This window comes from Schistocerca nitens, chromosome 4 (genome assembly GCF_023898315.1).
Source record: "Schistocerca nitens isolate TAMUIC-IGC-003100 chromosome 4, iqSchNite1.1, whole genome shotgun sequence".
In the NCBI taxonomy this organism is placed as follows: Eukaryota; Metazoa; Arthropoda; class Insecta; order Orthoptera; family Acrididae; genus Schistocerca; species Schistocerca nitens.
Window position 1 is genome coordinate 818,018,836 of NC_064617.1, and position 27,422 is coordinate 818,046,257.

At 38.6% G+C, this 27,422-nt stretch overlaps 1 protein-coding gene across 1 annotated transcript in view; it reads left to right on the forward strand.

The window, feature by feature from the left end:
* LOC126253238 (uncharacterized) overlaps positions 1 to 23,932 on the forward strand; it is a 176,173-nt gene extending 152,241 nt beyond the window's left edge. The window contains exons 10-11 of the mRNA XM_049954425.1: positions 9,858 to 10,021; positions 18,993 to 23,932. Of these exons, the coding sequence (XP_049810382.1) occupies positions 9,858 to 10,021; positions 18,993 to 23,010 (4,182 nt within the window). The 3' untranslated portion in view covers positions 23,011 to 23,932. The remainder of the gene's footprint in view (positions 1 to 9,857; positions 10,022 to 18,992) is intronic.
* Positions 23,933 to 27,422: the final 3,490 nt, after the last annotated feature.

A 27,422-nucleotide genomic window follows, 5' to 3' on the forward strand; every position in this document is an offset into this window, starting at 1 on the left:
CTCTCCTTCCCCTCTTTCCTGATGAGGCAACAGTTTGTTGCGAAAGCTTGAATTTTGTGTGTATATTTGTGTTTGTTTGTGTGTCTATCGACCTGCCAGCGCTTTTGTTTGGTAAGTCTCATCATCTTTCTTTTATATATATATATATAGTTTTCCAAAGACATTCTGCAATGTTCTGGCGATGTATGCAGTATTGTGTGTTGGAAATCGTTGTGGATCGCCGGCGCATTAAGTATGGTATTTTGTGTTTTGTTTTCGTGGTACAGATGATTAATATGGTAGCGACAGTTTTTAATCGAGAAAAGGAATTTTCGTCAGAAGGGTTTTATGTTTTCGACAAAAGTAGGAAGATACTTATGTGCAAATACTGCAATGTGCGTATTGAGTGGCAGAGGAAGGACGCGTGCCTGAAACACATTAATAACAGTACTTCCCATAAGAAGAACAAAGAGAAGGCACTAACAACTACTGGTATAAAAAGACAAGCTACGCTCACAGAAGTCACTGTAGTGGCAAAACGAGCGAAAAATGAGAAAGAATAATTCATTTTATAGAATACTCGAGATTTCATTGAGGCTTACATTCCAATGCAAAAAGTTGATCACCCAAAGCTGAGAGAATGGATGAACAAATACATACCAGGTTTGTGTAATAATTAATTTACCGACTGCTAATCACAGCAAAGATTAGGTAATCTCGATAGCCAATAATTTTTGTTGGTTAGAATAGGCCTATATTAAAAATAATTTTTCCTCGAGCACCCTCTTAAAAAAGTCTTATAGGCCTAATTGCATAATGTGGTAATTTAATTCGTTACATAGTACTCTAATAGCAGTTCTATTGGCATTTTTAAGGTGCTGGAGACTTACCCTCAGCTGTAAGACTACGGGAATGTTACATACCTCGAATCATCAAAGAAGAAGAGGAAAAATTAAAAGGAGCTGTGAAAGACGAAAGAGTTTCAATTCTTTGTGGTGAAACGACAGACAGAAAAGGGCAGTGTGTGTTCGTGGTTCTGATAAAAGTACTTAGTTGTGGCGATGGTGCAGTCCAGAAATTATTTGTTGGGGGAAGTGAAAGTCATTGCAAATGCAAATGCAACAGAATGTGCACAAGCAATTATGAGTGTAATACAGAAACTTGAAATTCAGTACAGAAATGTAGTTTCTACAGATTCAGCCAGTTATATGGGAAAGTATATAAGTGCAGTTAGGGTTTTAGTTTCAGAAGGGTTAGTACACGCACAATGCTGGGCTCATAAATTTGGTTGGCAATGTGTGGGCTGTGCAACTTTGTGATTTGAACCATTGTGTTTTACAGACAAAACACATCATCCTTAATACCTGAAAGAGAAAGCATGCATACATTCAGTTCTTAGCTCAGAAATATGTATGTGTACTCACAAAAGCTAAACTTTTCCCTATTCCTGTCATCACCATGTGGAACTCGTCGTTTGAAGGTGTTGAGTACCTTGGAGAATATCTCTGTGACACAGTAGAATTTGTTGAAACTGTTGAAGATGAGAATGTAGCTGTCAATTATTTTAAAGCTTTGACTTCTACTGAAGCAAAAAAATTCAATGCCTAGCTATTTTTCTTGTTGAGCACTGCTCAAAATGTTGCAATTTGCTGCTGGCATTAGATGGCTCCAAGATACCATTAATTCATCTTCTGCAGTCTAAGCTTGGTGACCTTGCAAAGAGCTTTAAGTTCCTAGAGGATGCAATTTTTTTTTAACTGTCAGAACATATGCAAGTACAGTTAACATCACTATTTCAATCTGTAGGTAGAGCAAGTCTTACAAAACGGAACCATTTGATGGAGTGTGATACAGGAAAAATTGTCATTTCTTCTATAGGTAAATTGTTTGATCCGAGAAACATAATAAAAGGCAATTTAGACAGTGATGAAATCTTTCAGCTGATAAAGAAAATTCTCATTCTACAAGAACTTGCAACGTCGGAATTTCTTGTACCATACACATTGTTTAGGGATTTAGTAGCTAGTTCTGGTAGAGAAGGTAAAGATGTTGATGTGATTGGTATTCTTCTTTCCCTGAAAGCAGAGTATGGACTTCTTGTGGAAGCTGCAGCGAAGGCTTTGTGGATCGATCCCAGTCAGTAATGTTGATAGTGAGAGATCATTTTCTAGATATTGTAATATAATGTCTGACAGGAGAACAGCTCTGACTCCCAGTAATGTGGAAGTCATGGTGTCCTTGTCTTTCTCAGACTGACTTGTGTGTTGTGTACATAGACTAGGACAGGATAAATGTTTTCCAAACTTTCATGATTTGGTATTTGTGTTTTAATAAGATTTATAATTTTTGTGCTTTATCAATTTATGTAAAATAAAAGATTTTTCATTGCAAATGTGCCATAAATGTATTTCCTTTACCTTTTACTGCTGAAAAGTGGAAATAAAATTTAGCAAAATTATTGACTAAACGGAAAAGAAACTAGCGAAAAATATACCGAAATAACTTTTTAAAAGTGACAAAATCGGGCAAAAATTTTCACCACAAACGGGTGCCTCTAGTTATAATCTTAGATTGTTTTACTTACTTAATGTGTGGCATCTTGTTCTGTAATATATCTGCTCATTTAGGTTCAGTTTACCATGACTGACAACGGTGTTTTGTTGACGTCTTGTTCTATATGTTACTTGTCACTGCAAGGCTCATTTTATAGGATGGAATGTCGATATGTGATTGTCACAGGGTGCACGTCACACATGCACACACACTCACGAACAAAAATAATGTAGTTACAGATAATAATACATCCAGTCACCCAAAGTGTTGATAATTGCTTGGCATCTGTGAGGCAGGCTTGAAACAGTTTTCCGCGTACTCGCGTGGAAGAAACCTCCACATATATTGAATTTGCAGTGACAACTGTTTCAAAGCAAATTTTGTTTGTGCTTGACACACTGTTAGGAAATGGTTTCCTAAAAAATGTTAATAACTATTATTTCCACCTTTGGAGTCATTGTAATGACTGAGCCATGTTCTCAAAAGTCATCCACGTTTTTAACCAATTTATAGAGTGGTACCCACTTTTGTACTAATGGCTTTGATTTCCCCATATATTTAGATGCTGCAGCGGGACTCATTTTCAGACCTTGCTGCAGAGGAACACAGCGTCCAAATATGATGCACAAGTTGCACTCATGTCTCTTAGTGTGTGTGTGTGTGTGTGTGTGTGTGTGTGTGTCAGTCTAGAATTCAGAGTAAACTAATGATTTATGCACGTTGTATGAAGGCTGAAGGTTCCCTCTATTGGGCTGTGAAAGAACTAAGGCAATATCCTTTACTATCTGGGTATAATGAAGACCACCCTCTTACTTGACAGAATAAATATTTGTAATTTATTGTAGAGGACACACAAGGCACTTACTCTTGATTACACATTTAGCAGCTTGCTCATTTGGTTCAGGCACATATTTCAGTGTACCTGATTACTAACAAATTGCACCCCTACCACGATAATGTTGTTTAAGGTTATTCATATCCATATACTTAATCCAAGTATGAAGGTGGTTTACGTAGCTGTTTGTGCTTTGACTGGACCAGTTTTGCTTTCTAAACTTTTCTTCAGATGTAGAATGGCTGGCAGTGCACATATTTCTGAGTTCTTTTGTGTAACACTGTGCATAGTACATTACTGTAATTGTTAGGTTTGATTAGTGGATTCTCTTTTATGTTGGCCTGCTTACATAAATAGCTGAGTTATGTAAATACATTGTATTTGCAGATGGTATTAATGTAGCTCACTTTTTTTGTATTTAACAATGGTGTCTTCTATTGATTTCTGTTTGCTATTTACCTATACCTATTGTGTGATATTGATTTGGCAGTATGCCTCGATATCAATACTGCTAGTAAAACATTAGAGTTTTTATTCCTTTACTTTTAGAAATTGTCTCTAATTTATTTTAGTCATGAGTTAACACCTCAGGCCGCATGCTTATAGTCTTATGACATATTTTATTTTGATGTTGTACCTATTTATTGGTAAGTTTATTTGTAGGGAGTGTAGACTTGTATTATATCTGTTAATTTATTTGTTTGCTGACATTTTAACTTTTGTGTGGTGTACAAAGAACATATACTTTGTTATTGGCTTACTCATGTTCAGAGGCTTCTTATTTTTACATTTTATATTATCAGCTTTCCTATTACATAGGAAACATCACTTGAGGAATATCTGTACATGGTGGTGGCCACACTTTCAGACTTACTAAAATAATATTATTTACTGACTGACATGCTCACATGTATCTACAGTTTGTACCGTTGTTTTATGTAAGTCTTATTGATAATATTGTTGATAATTTTGTTGTTTAGCACGTGATCATGGTGTATTATAGAGTCCTGCATGACCGAGTAAGCAAGCACAAAATACAGGATGGGGCGAGCACACCCTAACTGGATAGGCTGCCTGCACTAGTTCTAGTAACCGAGCATAGAAGCCGTGACCGAATATGTAGCATGTAACTTCAAACACATTACACGTGTCATTATCCGTGTGAGACTGCAGCCAGTACAGGCTTCTCATTTGTGGTGTATCTCTCTCTCTGTAATCATGCAGTGCGAGGAAGCCAGTGCAGTGAGACGTAAGATTGAAACCAATGTTTATACATTGAAGAGACGAGAAGGTCTAAAAAGCCAAGTATGGAGCACATTTTTGTTGGTTGTAGACGAAAACAGTGCGTCCACTGGGTACGTATCGTGCATAAACTGCTCCACATTATTGTGTTTCCAATCGGGAACCACTCATTTAAAGAAACACAGTTGCAAGAAACCTCTCAAAGATACAGCTCCTTCATGGATACAGGCAGTAATAAAAAACAGTATTACAGCAAAGTGTGTTGCAGTGTGTGCGAAAGATATGAGACCTTTTAATGCTGTTTGCGTTGAAGGTTTCAGAGAACTAGGCCAAGCATTAATACATCTAGGTGTGCATTATGGAGAAGTTAACGTGGCAGATGTCGTGCCACATCCCTCTACTATAAGCAGACATGTCAAAGAACAAGCTGATGTAATACGAAACAGCATAATGCCTTCTGTTATTGCAGAAGTTATTAATAAAACCTGTGCTGCGACAGTTGACATGTGGACTGATTCGCATAATCAGGTGCACTATTTGACGCTTACAACACATTACATTAACACAGATTGGTCTCTTGTGATCAATGTTTTATTTACAACAAAATTCCCGGACGTTAGGAAGATGGGAGTAAATATTATTAAAGAAAGTGCTCTATGAATTTAGCTGTGTTACGCACCCGCTCTTGGAAACGTTACTTTTGTATTAAAAGAGGGAGGGGGGAGAGAGAGAGAGAGAGAGAGAGAGAGAGAGAGAGAGAAATACATTGTTTGTGTGTGTGTGTGTGTGTGTGTGTGTGTGTGAGAGAGAGAGAGAGAGAGAGAGAGAGAGAGAGAGATGCTTTGGATTTGTATGGTACAGTGCAGCGAGCCGGGGCGAGGCGAGGTGAGACGTCGGCGGTGACCAGTCATGCTCGGTTATCCGCGTGTCCGGAATCCGGACATCAGACATGGGGCGAGTACGTGACCGAGCCGAGTCGTATGGGGCCGGACACAGCGGCTGGTCCCCCCGTCAGCAGGCGAGCTGTGACCGGTCAAACATTGAGCGTTGCAGCACTCTAGTGTATTATATCACTGACACTTAAAATAAATTGGAGATGAACTTACAGCTGACAGTGTTCATGATATATTTTACATATATATCGGTTGTTGTCCTACCATTCAGCAAAGCAAGAATGGAAGCACCTAACTAATTTTGCTAAGGTTAACATTATCATTTCCTCTGTTACGAAAGTATTTCTCAAAGCTCCTAACAACATTTAGTCCTTTAAGGAAATAGCTGCAAACATTCCCCTCCCACATGAATTGATACTTCAAGCATCAGTGGACCTGGTTCTTGGCAGCTTTATGTTAATGCTGAACCCTATCAAAAAGTCAAAGAATTAGTAGACACATTCAATTCCATTGTATCAGCTTTTATTGAAAAAGCCAAGATGGCCCATATGAATAACAAGAACGTTTGCATCCATGGAATTTTTAAGAGCTCACTTCCAACATCTGTCTGTTGCAATTTGGCACCTAGAGTCTGCATCTCTACCAATGATAGATACGTAGACATGATCTCTGAGGTGCAGATGTGTCTGGAAAACATACTTTGTTCAGTAGGTACAGCATGTATCACAAAATTAAAAAATATTCTGATGAGGTATCCCAACTATGAAGATACGAAGAAAGTGTCTGCCATTATGAAAGGGGAAAAGTTGCTGTAGAAAGATCTTCCTCAGGCTACAGAAATGTACTGAAAGACAGTAGAAAAAGTTTAACTTTACAAAACTTACAAATATTTTTAACTGTGTACTCCAATATCAAAAAGTAATATAAAATTTATTGTTAGTTGTCGCTTTAGGCCACAGATGGTAGTCATACACAGTTACACATCTCAAGATTTTGTTATTGTCACATGAAAGGAATTTTTCAGTAAAAGACCTCTCAATAAAATATTATAACAAGAGATAATAATTGTAGCATGTGTAAATATCTCGATTATTTTTGCATTTTTTTGAGTGCTGTAAGGAATGGTTAATTGTTAAATTTCCACAAAGAACTAGGATAACTGTGTCAAAATTATAATTAAATTTTGTATGTCAATATTAGTGTTTGTTATATTTTTCATTAAAAGACACCAAAAAGGTTAAAATAGCTTGTTTAAACCTAAAAAAGGCTAGTCCAAGAAAATAAAGGACTAAAATTTATTTATACTTAAAAATCCAAGCCCTAGTGATGATCTACTTACTTACTCACTAGTCGTACCGGACTTGAGAGTCCATTACTGCAGCAACGTATTTTCGCCACCTGTCCCTGTCTTGGGCTATTTCCTTCCATTCACCTTCAATACCTAGGCTCCTTAAATCAGCCTTCACATTGTCCTCCCATCTACTCCTCGGTCTCCCCACAGGACGTTTTCCCTCTAGGTGCCCTACCACTACTCTGCACACTGCCCTGCCCTCATCCATTCGCGCTACGTGACCCACCCATCGCAGCCTACGTGATTTAATAATTCTGATTATGTCAGGGCTTGAATAGAGTTTGTGAAGCTCTTCATTATGCAGTTTTCGCCACTCTCCGCTAGTGTCATCCCTTTTTGCTCCGAAAATTTTCCTCAAAATTTTGTTTTCAAATACTCGAAACAGCTTTTCATTTTGCACAGTGAGAGACCAAGTCTCACACCCATACAGCATAACTGGGAGAATAATAGTTTTGTTTATTCTAATCTTTAAATTCCTAGACAATATCCGTGATGAAAGTAATCTATTCAGTGAGAAGTAGCATGCATTTCCCGCCCGTAATCTCTTCTTCAGTTCGGATTCAATCTCATTTCTCGAAGTGATGTCCACGCCTAGATACTTAAATGTGTTCACTTTTTCAAACTGCAGGTCTCCAACTCTTAACATTTCCTGATCTGCTGCTGTTGGCATTCTAGTAGTAACCAGGTATTTAGTTTTGTCTTCACTTATCCTCAGACCTACATCTTCACTAGCCTTGAATAACGCATTCGCTTTTGCTGTTACAGATTCTTTCCTATCGCTAATGATGTTTAGATCATCTGCATACCCTAATATCTTCATATTTCCATTTAACTCCACACACTCTGAATTATCTGCTGCCATTCGTACAATATATTCTAGGACTAAATTAAAAAGTAGTGGAGACAGGGCATCTCCCTGCTTAAGTCCGTTCTTTATTACAAATTCTCCTGACTCCAATTTCCTCATGCGTACTCTACCTTTTGTGTTTTTCAAACTCGCTTCTATAAGTCTAACATATGTCTTTGGTATTCCAAGTTCCAAAAGAATTCTGTACAATTGTGATTGCAATACTGAATCATATGCTTTTGTAAAATCTATGAAAAGATTATGAACTGGTTTATTGTATTCCCATTTCTTTTCCAAAATTTGACGCAGGTTGAATATTTGGTCTATAGTTGATCTGTTCTTCCGAAAGCCAGCTTGGTAATCCCCCACAATTTCATCTGCATATGGTGTAAGCCTGCTTAGCAGAATATTCGAGAAAATTTTAGAACTTACTGGTAATAGTGCTATCCCTCTATAATTACTACAATCCATTTTGTCGCCCTTCTTGAAAATTGGGATCAGAATCGACTCCTGCCACTCTTCAGGTATCATCTCTGAGTTCCATACTTTAGTTATCACTTTGTGAACTACTTCCACCAATTTCTGTCCCCCATTTTTAACTAATTCTGCAGTTATGCAGTCTGATCCTGGTGCTTTATGGTTTTTCAATTTGTTGATTGCATTTCTTACTCCTTTAACGTTGGCTCAGGTATCTGGGGATCTGCTGTATGTATTTCGTACGCCTGTTCATTTCCTGCTTCCTGGTGTACATTTAATAGATGTTCAAAATGCGCCCTCCATGTACTTAATATAGCACTGGGGTCTGTCAGTATTCCCCCAGCATCCCCTCGAAGTGCATTTGTCCTGGCCCTGAAGCCCTTCCTATACCCATTTATGTCTAGGTAAAGTTCCCTAATGTTTTTTGTTTGTTTCCATTTTTGTAATTTGATTGTTCAGATAACCCCTCTTCTTTGCCTGTAGCCTACGACCAACTTCCCTTCTCAAGTTCAAGAACTCCTCTCGTTTTCTGTCTCCCATTCTATCCCAATCTAATCGTGCTTTTCTCCTTTCCTCTACCAATTTCTTGTATTCCTCATTAAACCACGGTTTCCTCCTGTTCTTCTTAATTGTACCTATTGTGACCTTCGCTGCCTCTTCGATATTATTCCTCACAGTGATCCACTGTTTATTTACATCCTCGTCTTGATCTTCGTGTGTCCTGAGAGCATCAAACCTATTTGAAATTTCTATCATGTATCTTCTTCTAAAGTTTTCATCATTTAGCTTGTCAGTGTCGAACCTAACAAGTTCTGCATTGTGACACCTTGATGTTGCTGTAGATAGCCATTGGTGAACTTTGGCAACTACAAGAAAATGATCAGAATCACAGTCTGCTCCCCTGAAAGTCCTAACATTTTCTATACTAGTGTGCCATCTCCGATCTACAAGAACATGGTCAATTTGGTTTCGGGTGTGTCCATCCGGAGAGACCCAAGTTGCTTTATGAATGTCCTTCCTTTTGAAATATGTGCTGTCAACAATCATGTCTTTTGAAACAGCAAAATTAACCACCCTTGTGCCATTATCATTCGAAATGTTATGCAAACTTTCTTTCCCAGTTGTAGGCCGGAATGCTTCCTCCTTCCCGATCTTCGCATTAGAGTCACCTATGATTAATTTTGTATCATACGAGGAGAACTCATCCCACAGTTGATCTAGTTCTTCATAAAAGCTGTCTTTAACATCCTCTTCAGTGTCCTCAATTGGTGCTTGTACAGTGATGATCTAGGCTTGTCAAATTTTGCAGATGGATTAAACAAGGACTGAAAGACAGACCAGAAGTAGAAATTAAATGTCATGTTTTCACAGTTGAGAGACTTTTTTTAAAAGAGATAAAGGGGTAATTACAGAACAATAGTGCATATAGTCAAGCTATAAGGCAGGAAAAAATGAAGTTACATTGCTCATCATTCTAGTTACAGCCTGTCATTATTAAAATGGTATTTGACAGTCAATATATCTGTAAATAGTGTATCTTATTTACTATAAAATTTACCATAAAGATTATTATCTGTGGGAAGTTTAACTATTGTCTAGGAGAACCAGTGAATGTTAATTAAGTAGTTACCAATAGAAACTGAATGCATAAGGTTATATGTAAAAAATTTTACATTTCAGATGGCACCCATCCCAGATGATATGGTGCCATGTCATCGTTTGGCTTTCGAGTGCTCAGTAGTGGGTTCCAATTCAAATACTTCTGGTGAACTAGACGAACAGTTTAAACTGGAAGTAGAGGAGCAAGATGTTATCCTGCACGTGGATAGTGTTTGCGAAGACAGGTACTCGTTCTTACTATTTTGTCCTCATTTACTAACCCCGTCCCCCCACCAGTGTGTGTGTGTGTGTGTGTGTGTGTGTGTGTGTGTGTGTGTGTGTGTTCTTTTTTTTCTCCCTCATGATGAAGAATTCTGACACAGTCTTACAAAATTCTCCCAACACTGCCGGAAAAGGGGGGGAGTGGGGCAGAATTATTTGATGATAAGCTATTTCACTGCTTCATGGACTTTCTTGTAGAAACTGAACTGTCAACCTTTTGTGTTTTTACTGTCAAAACTCCTTAATAGTTCCATGGTGGAGAGGAGAGGCCAGGGTTGTAAAGTGGATGCCAGGAGACAACAGCCAGAATGTATATTGTCTGGATGGAAGTGGTATAAGTTCCACTATGTAAATTCCATTCTTTAAGCCAAATAATTATTATATTTTGTTTCTGTTGTCTGCTTGGATAATAAAATTAAAATTTCAAATATGAAATGGACCACGTGCTTCACACTGACAATTTTAGAGGCAGTTAACGATACCGCGTTTCTAACAACTGACATTTCATAGTTGTGTACTACTATAAATTAATTAATAATGTAGCAGAAATGTGTATCTGTTACTCATGTGATAACACTATACTTGTAGTACAAGTGACTGATGGGCAACTGTTAGTTTAATCTGAAGTTACCCCATTGCACATATAAAACAAAATTACATTTTATTTAATAAAGAAATGTAATACTGCTTTCTGTTGGCCTGCATGCATTATAAAGACCTCAAGTGTGAATTTATTGGTTTCATGTCAGTTTTACCCATCTTGAAACACAGTGAACTATACTGTAATATCAACTAAAGTTTGCATCATTTAGGAAGGCAACCCAATTTTCAGCCATTCTCCGCATCCCTCTCCACTAGCCACTGGCAGCCAATAATATTCATTCTCTTTCCGAGCTGCTAGTAACAAGCTTCAGCTATAGAGCAAGAATCTCGCTCCCACGTGCTGCACTCTTGCCATACTTCGCGACAACCGAATGAATACATTCAACTGCCAATTTTTTTTTTTTTTTCTTTTTATTTTTTTCCTTGTCGCAGTGTAGCTGTGAATGCTTATCTGTATATGTTTAAGGGCAATTGAAAAAAGTCAGGTGACAACAATAAATGTGGAGTGCTTCACAAGCAGACGAGGGGAGTTATTTACCGCATTTATAACTTTTTTGAATGTGAATTTGAAATCAGGTCTCTTACTGTTGACATTTGAAGACACAAGAACGGACTCCAGAACCATGTGGTGATGGCAAGAGAACTGTAAAGATAGTTGTAAACAAAAGTTTCAGTGATGTAGGAACCATAGAAAAAGTTGGTTTTGTGTCACCTGGAAAGCATCGAAATTACAAGGAAGCTGTAACACAAATGGATTGTTTTAACGACTTATGTTTTAAAGTGCTCCATGTGAATGATGAATGCCTGAAATCACAGAAATGTGTTACAGTTATGCAGGAGAAAACTGGCTTCAATGTTAAGCGCTTTGTCAATGTAAAGAATTTTTAAAAGACATTGGTTCCAGATAGGTTAAGAAGAGAGTTTTTAGTTCAAAGAAGTGACATGAATGATATAAAGATTCATGATACAAGAGGAGTAGATCGCTCAACAGTCTATTACCTTGATGCAACATGGGTCAGTTAGAATCATTCCAGGAAGATCTGTTGGAAAACGAGTGATGGTACTGTCAATTTTGAAGTTCTCACTGGAATAGATTCTCAGATAATTATTCTGTGTGCTGACTCTTCTTCTGGTTTTGTTTCTGAGAATAAACTTGTATTCACATGTAAGAAAAACAGCAGCGACTTCCATTTGGAAATGAATGCTGTCAGTTTCATGACATGATTCACAATTCTTGTCATACCTTGCTTTGAAATCTGTCATTGCTAGTTATAATTCAGCTGTTACAGAGAAAACATCAAGTACAAATACCAGAAAAGTGGATATTTTTCCCTGGCTTAAAAATAAAAATATTAAGCACAGTATAAGCCAGACTTGTGCCGATCTCCTGCAGCTCGTTAATTTATACAAGTCGTGTGACAGAACGTACAAATTTGATTTCCTTGCATGTGACTGGCGTCACACAATTTTGCATTTATCCACGTGTCACTGTCGTTTTAGCCCTGTGGAATTAAAATGAGCAAAGGGCTATGTGGGAGGGAGGGGGGAAACAACATTCAGGATAACGTACACTGAATCACTTGTGCATGAGGCAATAGACAACATCCCACCTATAACTTGGGCGCATTGTGTGCGGCATGCTGAAAAGCTTCAGAAAGAATAATTTGACAGGGAAGTGATGATGGAGATAAACTTTGAACTTATCATCATAAATTTACAGATTGTTCGGAAATAGACTCAAATAGAAGTGGTGATGGTAGTACGATGTACACTTTGGAACAGAGTTCTTAGTTTTAAAGACTCGTTGTATAAAAAATGCATTTGTCAGCATATCCGTTGCATACGTAATAATGAGAACTTCCTACTCTTTTTGATTAGTACTTTGTATCCTTTGAATTATGAGGACTATAATGTTCAACATGTTGCCCAAGGAGAAGTTAAGCTTCTCCGGCCATGTTGTATGCTCAATGTTATCGGTTAGCATTCCCTGGAGTTATTCGCAGATAATGGTTAATTGTTTGCTTGTTCAGTGGATTATAAATGCCGTCTCTCACTGTAATTTCAAATGAGTTAGTTTACACTCATAATACTCACTAACAGTGAAAAATATGACAATTTACTGACCATTTTTACAATAGTCTTTTACACCACTAATTCTTTTTTACATGCAGTGATTACACTTAACTAGAGTCAAATACATCAACATATACACCTTATACACATTTTTAAAAATTCCATTGAGTAGAAACAGTTGTCACGCAGATATAATAATTTCGGTTTGTGCTTTAAGTTAATTTTGTTGTACATTAAATTTTTACTTATAATACATTTCAAATAGCAATAACTGATGATTATTGCAAGCAGTTTCAATAATCTTGTCATTAGGCAATTGTCATTTTGAGAAAAATTGTACTTCACATCTTCACAAAGCTGTGTCAGCTGTTCTCTTCTCCCAACGTCATGCAGAATAAATCTGTGGAGCAGTGGACGTGATGTCGTCGAGACGTGAATTAATATTTCTCTCATAACGACTGATCGAAATTGGTTTTAAAATCTACTATTCCCCTGATAGATTTGAACACATAATATGATGTACCGTAAGCAAATGTGCCTGACTGTTGTCCGCAGCAACGCAGTTCAGTAACATGGACTTTGTCTGCTCTCTGCTGCCATGCATGCACAGTTCTCATACCCCCCCCCCCCCCCCAAAGCTGCCACTATGCGCGGAAGCGTTGTCTGTGCGATGCGGGCTATAATGCTGTGTTGAAAATTTTAAGTGTGTTATTTGATAGTATGGCTGTGATTACTGTGGACCTTAAAGACAACTTTGTATTTTTCATTTCTCTTGGAATTATTGTTCTAAGGATGGCATTGAATATGGTCAGCGTGTATATGGTCAGTGTGTGTTTGATGACTATCCCATTTGGGTGTTTCCATTTCTGACTCATGCACTTTGTTACTGGTCTGAAGCAAAGACATGATGATTCATTTCCATTCACAGGGTGCATGTAATGTTAGCAAAGAATATCAATTTGAATCTCATCTTGAGGTTGGAGGCCCTTGGATGACGGTTGAATGAAGCCATTACATTACAACAATTGCATATGACAGGACATCACAAGTTGATCCCAGGTTGCTGTTTAGTCATTGACAACTTCTTGTATGAATTAGTTTACTTGTTCAATTTAGAACTTGGCACTAAGATTTCCTTCTAAAATTTTTTTTTATCAAGCTTGTAAGGAACTGAAAGATGTTCAAACCCAGTATTATGACACTTACATACGAAAGCTTTTGCCATTGTGTAACTTAAACCATGAAAGATAAGTGAGTGCAGCCACATTACTGTCACTGCATTTTGCATTGTCCAGGTTGGTGATTCTTCTGAAGAACCTGGAATTCTCAGGGAATTACATTTTACGTGGAAAAACCAGGGAAGTCTCAGGGAATTTCAGAAATTTTGTAAAATCTGTGTTTTTAACCTAACATTGGAATTTAACTTTATTGAGCTTTGTAAATCACAAATTTTAAAATACTTAATATTTCAAAGTGTGTTAATTATTTGAATGTCCATATAAATATTAGTGTTTAAAAACTGCTGTTAAACTACAGCTGAGAAATAAAAGTCATAATAGTGAGATACTTAACCCCCACCCACTCACTGTAAATTTCGTAGGCGCTTCGTATGGCATCATCTTTCTCCGCATACCTGGAATTCTCAGGGAATTTGTTTTCCAAGTTTGATTAGTCACTGGTAACAGAGATAAGAATGTCTGCACATCATGACTCGGTGTTATATCTGGCCATAATGCTCCAAACGTTCTCAGTTGTGGAGAGATGCCAGCAACCTTGCTAGCCAAATTAGGGTTTGGCAAGCACGAAGTTGAACAGTAAAAACTCTCGCTGTGTGTGGCAGTTTTCCTCTTAGAGTGTATTAGTAATTGTATCATGGGTTGTTGTTTGACATCAGTACATATTGATGATGACATGCTGAAGAGAATCTTGAGTTGCCAAATTTACTATAAATGAGAAGATCGAAGCGATTTCATATCTGACCAGTGACAAAGAGTTCTTAGAGATATGTGACAATGTGGAAACTTGAGTAAAAAAGGAGTTATGTCCAATATTGCCAATTTATGTATACGAGGGGTGTTCAATGAGTAATGCAACAATTTTTTTCTGAAAGCAGGTTCATTTTATCCAGGAATCTAATACATCATATTCTTCCCCACTCTTTTGGCTACAAAATGCTGTTTCTGAACATAATCACCATTCAGTGTGATGGGCTTACGCCATGTTAGTGGGGGAGCCTGTATGCCCACACGTTGCCAATCCAGTGGTCAACGTCGGAGCCAATGTCTTCCTACATTAGTAATGTCGTCGTCATCCCGATACTGCTTCCCGTGGAGTGCATCCTTTATTGGACCTTAAAAATGGAAGTCTTGTGTTAAGGGGTGAGGAACCCAGCAGGCATACACCTGTTAGTAGCCAACTGGTGGATGAGTGTGTCAGTACTACCAACAGATATATCCAGTTGAACTGCGAGGTGTTTTATTGTGATTTGTCAGTCACCTCGAATGAATATGTCTGCCGTTCCAGGGGTCACAGCTGAATGTGGCCGGCCAGCACAAGGAAATCAGACAAGTTTACGTGACATGTTTCAGTGATGGCAGACACCTTGCCCAAAGACTCACTGTGCTTTCGTTCACTGCTAGGTCCCCGCAGACATCCTGTAAGCATCATGTAAATGTGCGATGCTCTGGTTTTCTGCAAAAAGAAACTCGGCAATGGATTGAAACACACCTTTACAGGTGCCATTTCAAAGGGTACCTATAGCACTGCCACATATTGGAATTTCATTAAACTACAGGGACTGAAGCAGGAATATTCCATAATGTCCCACAAAAAATTCTGCATTTTGTCTACCGAAATTGGCTGAGAAAAAAAGTGTTGTTTTACTTATTGAACACCCCTGTTATATAGCTAAGACAGATCTATCTTGGAGGGGGGATAGATTGGTGTGGAATGTATATTTCCCTACCATCTGTTGACAGGTTCATGTTCTCCTTTGAAGTGAACTCTCTTTGTTATGTAATGTAGTGGGCCATGGCCATTGAATGTTAAATATAGTAGACTGTGATTTGGAGTTTCAAATTTGCAGTAGTTCTGGAGATGACAAAAGTAAGTAAAACATGAAAGTTAAATTTTATATTTAGTATGATACAAAATGTGAAAATAATTTCAGTGATCTGTACTTAGGGTTTTTGCAGAGAAAGAGAATTGCAGCTCATTAAGAATTGTACCAACAATGTTTTCACAAACATTTTGATCTGACTTTCCCTATTCCAATGCATTTTACCAGTATGTGATAAATCTGGAATTGATAATCAGATTGCAAATAAAGGACGAAGGGAAGCACTGAAAAATGATCTTGAGGTGCATAAGCAAAAGGCAGAGGTGCAAGAGAGAGCCTCAACAAGGCTAAATAACTCCAATAAACGTCTTTCCTACAATGCCTGGTGTACCACTCCTTCCAGTTGAATCTGACATCAAAGAATGGAGTTAACGAAGAAGATGAGGTATATGTTGCTAATTATGAGTAAACCAGCTCTTGTGCTGATGACAAAGGAAATGCTGTGGGTATGCTATCCATGTAAGGTATTTGATTCAAAAATTTGTGCAATGAAAATGTATAATATGGATACAGTCGAGTTTTCTCCAAAAATCCCAGCTGCTGCATTAAGAGTCAGAACATTTTTCTGTCATAGCAACAGCTGAAAGGCAAAATTCTTTGCAGTTGTAATTTTTTTATGTAAACAACATTCTAACAAATATAATAGAATCATATCTCGCTATAGAAAGTCCAGAATGGAAAAACAAGAATATTATGAAAAGGACAGATCGCTACACACAATATAGAGGAGACATTGAGTCACAGACGGGCACAATGGAAGACTGCTATACAATTTAGTTTTCAACCAAAAAGCATCCTTCTGAAGTAGAAAACGTGCACATTCATATGAGTACAAGTCACACACACATGACCACTGTCACCGTCCGCTGTAACTGGACTGAGTTATAACTGCACCTGATGGGAACAGCAATCCAAAGTGGGTGGTAGGGTAAGGAGGAGCCATGGGGTGAGGAAGAGGCCAGAAAGCAGGGTGGGATGCAGGAAGGTGTAGTGCCGCTTCTGGGAGTGAGTAGGGCTTTGATGGGGACAGGTTAGGGTTGCTACGTGCAGTCAGAGGTCTGAGGGGTGGATGGGGGGAGAGTAGAAAAGTAGAGAAAGGAAAAATGTCCAATGAGTGCACTGCATTGATTGAATAGGAGATTGTGCTGTGGTGGGGTGGGAGCATGTAAGGGGAAAGAAAGTGGAGGACAGAGACGAGAGAAGGTTGAGGCCAGGGCAGTTACGGGAACATAGAATATATTGCAAGAAGAATTCCCACTGCACACTTCGTTAAAGCTGGTGTTGGTAAAAAGGACCCAGATGGCACAGGCTGTGAAGCAGTCATTGAAGTGCAGCACATTGTGTTGGGTAGGATGTTCAGCAACTGGATGGTATTCATGCAGACAGCCAACTTGTCAGTTGTCATGCCCACTTAGAAAGCAACACTGTGATTGGAGTGTAGGGTTTGTAGTCCACATGACTGCTTTGACAGGTAGGCCTGCCTTTGATAAGGATATGGGATGCCTATAACCAGACTGGAGTATGTGTTGGTGGTGGTGGTGGTGGTGGTGGTGGTGGTGGTGGTGGTGGGAGGATGTGTGGAACAGGTCTGTTTTAGGGATATAAGCCATGAGACTTGGGGTTAGGGCAGGGGTGGAGTAGAGATAGCCAAGAATATTGTGTAGGTTTGGTGGGCAATGAAGTACCACTGTGGGAGCAGTGGGAAGGACATTGGACAGGATATCCACATTTCAAGCCATGGTGACATGAGAGGTGCTGAAATCCTGGTAGTGATTGATTCAGTTGCTTCTGTCCTATATGGTACATGATCTCTTGTCATGCCATGCCACTATCCTTCCCAAACCTGTACAGCACCCTGCCCCCAACCCCTAACCTCATGGCTCATATCCCTGCAGTAGACTTAAAGACCTATTCCATACATCTTCTCGCAACCCTCTACTCCAGTTCAGTCTCAGGCATCTTGTATCCTATCATAGGCAGAACTACCTGTGAAAACAGTCTTGTGATCTATAAACTCAGCTGCAAGCACTTTGCTGCCTTCTATGTGGGAATGATGACTAACAAGCTTTACTTCTGCATGAATGGCCAAAGGCAAACTGTGACCAAGAGACAGTAGGACCACCCAGTTGCTGAACGTGCTAGCCAACGCAATGTGCTTCACTTCAATGACTGTTCCACAGCCTGTGCCATCTGGGCCCTTCCTACTAATACCAGCTTTTCTGGATTGTGCTTCAGGAGGAGGCCTTTTGCCCAAAACCCAAAATGTGTAGAAATTTTTTCATGTCTGTGACTCAGTGCTTCCTGTATGTGATGTGTATCAATCTGTCATTTTAATAATACTGTAGATACAATGATGTCTACAACATAAGTGCATTTTTCCCAATGGGCAGAATATGCATGTGGGTGATTTTCTATACTCGTGTGTCTATATGTAGTCAGCCATTATCTTATTGGGGTATAGCACTGTTTGTGCATTTAATGAAAAGTGTCATTTGATAAAGAAGTTAAGCTGCGTGTAGATAAAACTGAATATGTATGGGTCTGGTTTCCTCCAGTAGTCAGTATGAATGAACTGTGAACAGGGAGGCTGCACTATTTCTTTCTTTCTTTTTTAACACATCTAACATCTGTACTAATTCAGTGCCACAACCTATACTGATTGTATGCCATAATGTATAAAAGGTCTTACTGCTGTTCATAGTGACTTCATCCACATACTGAGCTGCTGTAGATGAAGTGACTTCATCCTATATTTATTATGTATCGTAAATCTGTTTTTGTTGGTCTGAGGTTATTTCAGTGTGTTGTATCCATTATGATGTACGAATTCTAGTGAGGTATTTTACCTCTACTGCCACATGCCATTTGAATCTAAGTGTCCATACTGTTCTGTCACAACATCACTATTTAAGAAATCTTTGTCCCAGTTGGAAATTCATCTTAAAGTGTTTCATTGTTGGTAATTGTATTGTAATATTACACTGTCAGTATGCAAAAATCAGTCCCCCACCCCCTCCACCCAAATTGCAGTTTTTCCTGTTCTTTTTATTAGTGGATATATGAGCATTACAGTAATTCAAATATAATATTTCTTTCTGCAAGTTGTAATACATTTTTGTTTTTATTTTTCATTTGTGCAGGTTGTGTGTACGTCTGTTTGACATTGAAGGTCAGCGTCTAGAATTACTCAAGGAATTATATAATGATAATTTACAAGAAGTAGAACCTGTGTGCCCACTGCCTGTGCTATCGTCAAAAATGATGGTATGTGTATCGCACGTGGAAGAGACAGCACCCTTCTTTTGGATACAAAATGTTCAAGACATTGCTGGGCTTACTCAATTACTGGAATCGTGGTTTGATTTCTATGAAACTAAAGGCAATGGAAAAGATTTACAAGACATTAAACCAGGCAAGTTGTGTGCTGCAAAGTCAGGAAATGATGATAATTGGTACCGAGCCAGAATAAACTCAGTGGACAATGAAAATGTGTCCGTAAACTTTATAGACTATGGAAATTGCGAAATTGTGCCCATTTCAAACATTAAAGCATTAGATGATGGCTTTTATAGCCCACATGCAATGGCATTGAGAGTTCGCCTTCCTGTTAATGTACTTGATAATAAACGAACAGTTACTGAATTTCAGAACTACACAGCAGAGAGAGAATTTTTTGCCCAACTTTCCAGAAAAACTTCTGAAGAGGATCACTGGTTTATTGACCTAATATCAGAAGGGAAACGTGTGGTAGATGAGCTTTCAAATTTAGGCTTGATTACAGAAGTTGAAGATTCACCATTCACTGGAAGCTTTATGGTAAAATCTATAACCGAGGGTGTGAAGGCATCCGTTTATGTTACCCATGTAGAAAGTCCATCCAGTTTTTGGGTGCAACTTGGAAGTAATTTGGATGAAATTGAAAAACTGCGGAATATGTTGCAGAAGCATGCAAATACTGCTGATAGTATGAAGACATTACCTGAAATAGGTATGCTTTGTGCAGCTCAATATTCAGAGGATGCATCTTGGTATAGGGCTGTTGTAATGGATGTAGAACAGACTACAGTCACAGTAAGTTTCATAGATTATGGTAACACAGACAAAATAACTCTATCTTCTAGTGGACTGAAGCCTCTAAAATCTGATCTTATTAGTCTACCAGCATTTGGCTGTAAATGTTCTTTGGATGTAACACCATTGCCTGGTGAAACAGAATGGTCTGAGGCTGCTATCAAAAAATTCAATGAAATAGTTGATGAAACAGGTGGTGTGATGGTTGCAGAGGTACTTAAAAGTGCAGAAGTGAATGTAGTGACTCTCTACACTGATGAAAGTAATGTGTCCTCAATTCTCATTGACCTGAAGCTAGCAATGTCTCCATCAATGAAACTGGAAAACCAGTCTGAGTCCCTACTTGAGACATCAGAAGTTGACAAAAGTGGAGATAATGGGTTACAGGGGAAGGCAAATGATTATGATGTAGTATTTGTTAGCCATTGTGATAGCCCTGTTGATTTCTGGATACAACGCAAAAGTGCTATAGGAAACTTGCAATATATAACAGAGAAAATGGAAAATGCTGCAAATTTTAGTGTGTTTCCAGATGCAAGGGAAGGTGCACTGTGTGCTGCACTATTTAAAGATGATGGTTTTTGGTATCGAGCTGAAATTCTTTCACATAATAATGATGATATGTCTGTAAGGTTCATAGATTATGGGAACACGTCTACCACGCACGAAGTACGTGTTTTGCCATCTGATTTATTACAAATGCCAGGCATTGCTGAGCACTGTTCATTAACGTTTCCTGATGAGGTGAATGAATGGTCTGAAAATGCATGTTCAAAATTCTTGAGTCTAGTCGGTGGAGGAGAAACAGAATTTCATATGAAGTTAGTGAAAGAAGGTCCTGTGAATGTCGTGAGTCTGGACTACAATGGAGAACTGGTAGAACTGATACTTAAACAGTTATATTTGAAGGAAAGTGACTCGGGGAAAGTCAGTATGGTAATAGATGAACCACCAGACACAGCAGAAGTATCTGAGAAAAAAAGTTTTACTGTTAGTGGATCTGAAATTCCAGATGGTGAAACATGCCAAGCACCTCAAGAAATTGATTCCACAGTTTCATCGCAAAATAAAAGTGATAACTCTCAAATCAATGAGATGCCTAAAGTGAATAAATCTTTTGAAGTTGAGAAAAGTGGAGACATTGAGTTACAAGAGAATGCAAATGATGATTTAGTATTTGTTAGCCACTGTGAAAGCCCTGCAGATTTCTGGATACAACGCAAAAGTGCTATAGAAAACTTGCAATACGTGACAGAGAAAATGGAAAAAGCTGCAAATTTTAGTGTGTTTCCAGATGCAAGGGAAGGTGCACTGTGTGCTGCGCTATTTAAAGATGATGGTTTTTGGTATCGAGCTGAAATTCTTTCACGTAATGATGATGATATGTCTGTAAGGTTCATAGATTATGGGAACACGTCTACCACGCACGAAGTACGTGTTTTGCCATCTGATTTATTACAAATGCCAGCCATTGCTGAGCACTGTTCATTAACGTTTCCTGATGAGGTGAATGAATGGTCTGAAAATGCATCTTCAAAATTCTTGAGTCTAGTTGGTGGAGGAGAAACAGAATTTCATATGAAGTTAGTGAAAGAAGGTCCTGTGAATGTCGTGAGTCTGGACTACAATGGAGAACTGGTAGAACTGATACTTAAACAGTTATATTTGAAGGAAAGTGACTCGGGGAAAGTCAGTATGGTAATAGATGAACCATCAGACACAGCAGAAGTATCTGAGAAAAAAAGTTTTACTGTTAGTGGACCTGAAATTCCAGATGGTGAAATACACCAAGCGTCTCAAGAAATTGATCCCACAGTTTTATCACAAAATAGAAGTAATAACTCTCAAATCAGTGAGACGCCTAAAGTGAATGAATCTTTCGAAGTTGAGAAAAGTGGAGACATTGGGTTACAAGAGAATGCAAACGATGATGATTTAGTATTTGTTAGCCATTGTGAAAGCCCTGCCGATTTCTGGATTCAACGCAAAAGCGCTATAGGAAACTTGCAATATGTAACAGAGAAAATGGAAAATGCTGCAAATTTTAATGTGTTTCCAGATGCAAGGGAAGGTGCACTGTGTGCTGCGCTATTTAAAGATGATGGTTTTTGGTATCGAGCTGAAATTCTTTCACGTAATGATGATGATGATATGTCTGTAAGGTTCATAGATTATGGGAACACGTCTACCACAGATGAAGTACGTGTTTTGCCATCTGATTTATTACAAATGCCAGGCATTGCTGAGCACTGTTCATTAATTTTTCCTGATGAGGTTAATGAATGGTCTGAAAATGCTTGTTCAGAATTCTTGAGAGTAGTCAAGGGAGGAGAAACAGAATTTCATATGAAATTAGTGAAAGAAGATCTTTTGAATGTCGTAAGTCTTGACTACAATGGAGAACCAGTAGAACTGATGCTTAAACAGTTATATTTGAAGGAAAGTGATTTGGAAAAACTCGGTACACTAAAGGATCAAACATCAGACACAGCAGAAGAATTAGTTTTGCAAGAGCATGTCAATGGAACATGTGATAAAACTGCACTACACAACACAGAACTTCAGCCGGTTACCTTAAGTGCAGATGGAGTCGAAATTGAAGAGAAACTTGCTGCATGTATGGTAAAAAATACATCTGAAAATAAAAATTTTGATATTGTAAGATCTGAAATTCTGGATGATGAAACATACATTGCACATAATGAAATCGGTACATGTATTTCACCACAATTTAAATCTGGTGACTCTTGTCAAAATGAGGCATCTGAGATGAAGACCTCTAGTGATTTTGTATCTCCAGATATTAAAGGTATAGAGAATAGTTACAGGCACCCTACAAACATGCAACGAGAAGTTCAAAGACTGGAACTATTACAAAATGAACAGAAAGATGATAATCAGATCAAGACAAAGCATAGTGAAACACTAATCCAGGACCTTAATGTTGAAGTTAAATTTCAATCTTTATCAGATCAGACCAAGGAAGACATTGTTTCACAGAAAGTGGTTGAACATCCTCCAGCAGATGCTGGTAGCCCTGAGGCATTAATTAAAGAAAACGAAGCAGTTCCTGATCTGTTGCATTGATTTCAACATTCAAAAACATCACCACAGTTAAACCTCTGCAAAAAATATGAGTAATACAGTAATAGTAGGACACTGTTGTCGCCCCACAACCCCAACCATGAGAACATTGAAAGACTTTGACTGGGTTAAGGAGGGAAGTGATGATTACACAGAATGTTACTACTTTTGTCACAAGTGACAAAATGGAAAAATTCAGTATTTTTTCTTCCTCCTGCCAATGTTAAGACAGCATAAATAACATATGAGAAAATTTGTGAAATTTATATTTCTGATAGACATTACTTGGCTGCTGTATACAGGATTGTTATTGTGTTACTTACTTTATTGTTGTGAATATCATGTACAAACGATGTCTGGAACAAATGGGATGGAATATTGTCAATTTGTTTCTAAGTGTACTTGTTCTGTAAGTGCATTGTAGCAATTTATATCCAGTTGCTTTTTATAACTCAGTTTTAAATTTAAGTCAGTTCTTTTAAAACTCCATTTGTTGAAATGGAAATGAACTTATTATGGCAGCTGCTCGCCTGGTGTCAATAGAAACAGTTTTTGGCTGTGATACATAAAGCACTTACATTTGCTTGCTGCATGTCAGGCTATGCTTGATGGTGCTTTGAGTGCAAGTTGTTTGTTTGCTTTTCTACCATCTGCACTATATCTTCAAGCCGTGTTACTGTATATAGTAAATATAGAGTTAATATTTGTATCTGTTAATTTAATATAATTCTCAGTTACATTGGAAAATGTGAGCATAATCCATTGTAATATACACATTGGTAAAAGAAGACTGAACCACATGTGGGTTAGTGTCATTGTTAACACATCTAATCTATTTTGTTTGTTATTTTCTACCTTGTTGAACAAGATGTACATTTTTTACAGACAATACTTTCCTTTTTCATAATAAAACATACTGAGGAGATGCTGTAGTTTTTCTTTGACATGTTTTTTCAAGCACACACACACACACACACACACACACACACACACACACACACACACACTCACACTCTCTCTACAGTCTCAGGCAACTGAGGCTTCTGTGTGTGTGCGTGGTGGTGGTGGTGGTGGTGGTGGTGGTGGGGGGGGGGGGGGGGTGAAGTCCAATGGCAGAAAGCTTTAATTTTGAAAGTCTTTTCGTTGTGCCTATATGTGACTCAGCATCTCCACTATATGGTGAGTAGCAACTTCCCTTCCCATTATATTGTTACATTCCATCCTGGATTTTCCATTGTTTGTCTAAAACTGATATGGGAGACATACTGCAGGAACTATCAAATCTGGAGCCATGTGTGTGTTATATTTTATTAGAAATTTTTAACTTCAGACATTCATACAAAACAGTATTATTCTTTTAGTTCAATAATAGTGTTCAACACACACAAAGACTGATATGCATTGTACTGAAACAAAAGTTGTTACAACAATTACCACTGATTGAGCTGTTGGCAAAAATTCACTGTGCCTTTGTTGTTGTTGTTGTTGTTGTTGTTTGGATTTGAGTCACCGAGTGAGGTAGTGGAGCTGTAGCACACTGGAGCTGCATTTGGGAGGATGACGGTTCGAATCCACATTTGGCCAATCAGATTTATTTTTTCCATGGTTTTTCCAAATTGCTCCAGGAAAATGCCAGGATGCTTCCTTTGAAAGGGCACGGCTGATTTCCTCACCCCTCTTTGACACAATCCGAGCTTGTGCTCCATCTCTAATGACCTCGGCGTTAAAGATACATTAATCCCAACCTTCCTTTTCCTTTTGGGTTTGTGACACTCATCATATTGGATGTTAATGCTGGCACACACACACACACACACACACACACACACACACACACACACAGAGTGTAAGAAACTAATAAAACCTTACTTACCCAACCATTAAAGTCTCAATAGTAAACATAGCAGCCCCGCATGCAAGTGGCACACACACACACACACACACACACACACACACACACACACACACACACTTCTAAACATTCACTCAGACACACAATCTCAATGTTTAAAAGTATATTTTTACCAAAATATAAAAAATAAAGTAAAATCAAAGTAGTTAAACCTTTTTTTGCAAAAGCTTGTGGCTGGGCGAAGAGCCAACCACTCCTCCAGCAGTGGCCTGTACCCTAAAAATTATGGATTAGTCTTGCTACCTCAGAAAATATCATGCTACTTGCTGCACTTCTGCAAGTCAATAGGCAGTAGTAGAATTGTCCATGGAACAGCAAATAGCGTACAGTCAACTAAAATGTTGTGTGTTGTCGGTGTAACACCCTAAGCACTGCAGAGTAGTGAGTCATCCTCTTGCTGGAGGTAAAATCAGTGTGTCAGGAGGGGGGGAGGGGGCTAACCAATACAGAAGAATTCATTCTGCATGTAAGTGAAAGAACCTGTGCCATAACTGAATGGTTGGTTTCATGAACTGCAATCTGTTACTTCACTTCAACCACTTTATCACCCAATGACATGGGATTTGTTTGATCAAAAGTGAGACGACTGCATGTGGAGAGACTTAATATTGAGCCACTGTAGGTATTGCGTAATGTTCCTTGTCCTCAGTGTGCACTTATTCATTGCCCGAATTCCTAAGTGCACTAGTAACTAGCAAAATTTGTAGATGAATGAGGATTTTCCAAAGTTCTTTCTGTGCTAGATAACTGGATGACATGGAGTGCACTTACAGAGTCAACAGATGAACTTCATAGCTCCAGAATGTTTCCTCTGTTCCAGTGTCATCAAGATTTCCTATACCTTTGTGTTGTGTAATGTGAATTCATTTGCCCCACCTGGTAAAGGGACAGTTGTAATCATCTTTGTTGTTAGATCGAAACTCCCACCTTGTCTTTCAAGCAATAGTTAAGTGATAATGGAAGGATGGGTCGTGGCTGGCGGTATCAGTCACTTCAGTGAAGTGTCTTGCCGTGACCATGGCTATATCTTGAGGGCTAATCAGGAGAGAACTGTTGAGGATTCTATATCAGTTACTGGGCATCCCTCCCAAAAATCCTCCCATACTGATGTAGACTTCACAGAACAATTTACAGAATTAAGCAATTCTTGCTAGGATCTCGTATTGCTCTCCTTAATACTGCAGTGGCATTTTCCTATTACCACATGAGACTCTGCAATTTCTCTGCACCTACTTAACATGTAAATCATTGTAGAGCCATACACCTGCCCCTGATTGCTGAAAAGCACTCCTTATTCCATCTGGGGAGAAGTGGTCGCTGTGTGTGACCTGGTGACTGTGGAATGGACACAATCTGCAACAGAGTCACAGCTTCCATTTGGCTGTACGTCGCTCAGTTGGCCTTGCTTATCATTCATATGAGCAGCTTCCTTCTGGACACTGCTTAGTCTGCTAGGTGCATCCAGATAGGGAAATGGTCACTGGAGTGCAAATCATTAATCGTATCCCACTGTGTAGTGTCAGTGAGGTCTGGAGAGAGTATTGAAAAATTAGACACGGAGAATGATCTTGTAATTTTATTTCACTACATACATTTCTCCTTGTTCTGAAGGTATAATTGTTCTTTTTGTGTGAGGTTTTCGATAGCTTTGTTAGAGGGGCATATGGTAATGGATCCCTACAGCACATAGCAGGTTATTTGCCATATTGAGAACTTGGAATGAAGATCTTCATTAGGAGCAGATAGAATACATAATCACTGTATACAGTATATGCAGCATTAAAGCAACTCCTTGCTGCTGGAGAGTAGGATAGGAGATGGGGAGTGATTATTTTTTTGTGAATATGGCCACATCACCTTTAGCCCTCTCCCCATTAAAGTCAACCATCCTGTGGAGACTCTAACCCCTCAGTACGGGGGTGACACTCTTCGAAATGGGTTTCCTGCAGACACAGGAGTTTCTCTTGTGTAGAGTCTCTCAACTTCTCGATGTGAATTTTAAATACATTCATGTTCCATTGTAGGATGGGAACCATTTTGTTAGTATGGTTTGTCTTTGTCTCCCCATTTGCATTTACTTTCACTTAGAGATATTGAAATGATCAGGGGGTATATATAGGGACTTTATGGTTCCTAGGCTTGGTCCATTTCTGTCTGTATTACTTGTAGCAGTCTTTGTTGACTTTCCAATTTTATGTTTCCATCATTATTATTAAATTTGTTTGCTGTACATAACTGTAGCTTTGTACATGTGCTTGCCAGTGCGGGTATTCATACTGGCATTACTTGAGTCTTCTATGTGGAAGAGTGAACTTAAGGTGCTGTGTTCTTCACCATTGAAGCAAAAGTACGAGGTGGCAGTACCTCTTAGGTGTTTTTTGCTTCAGTATAGGACATCCATATTGTTTCCTTGATTCATGCTCACTGAGACTAGTGAACACATGATCCTTTCACAGAGGGCTGCTGTGCCATATACCCTTACACTTGAGAGTAGTATGCATGC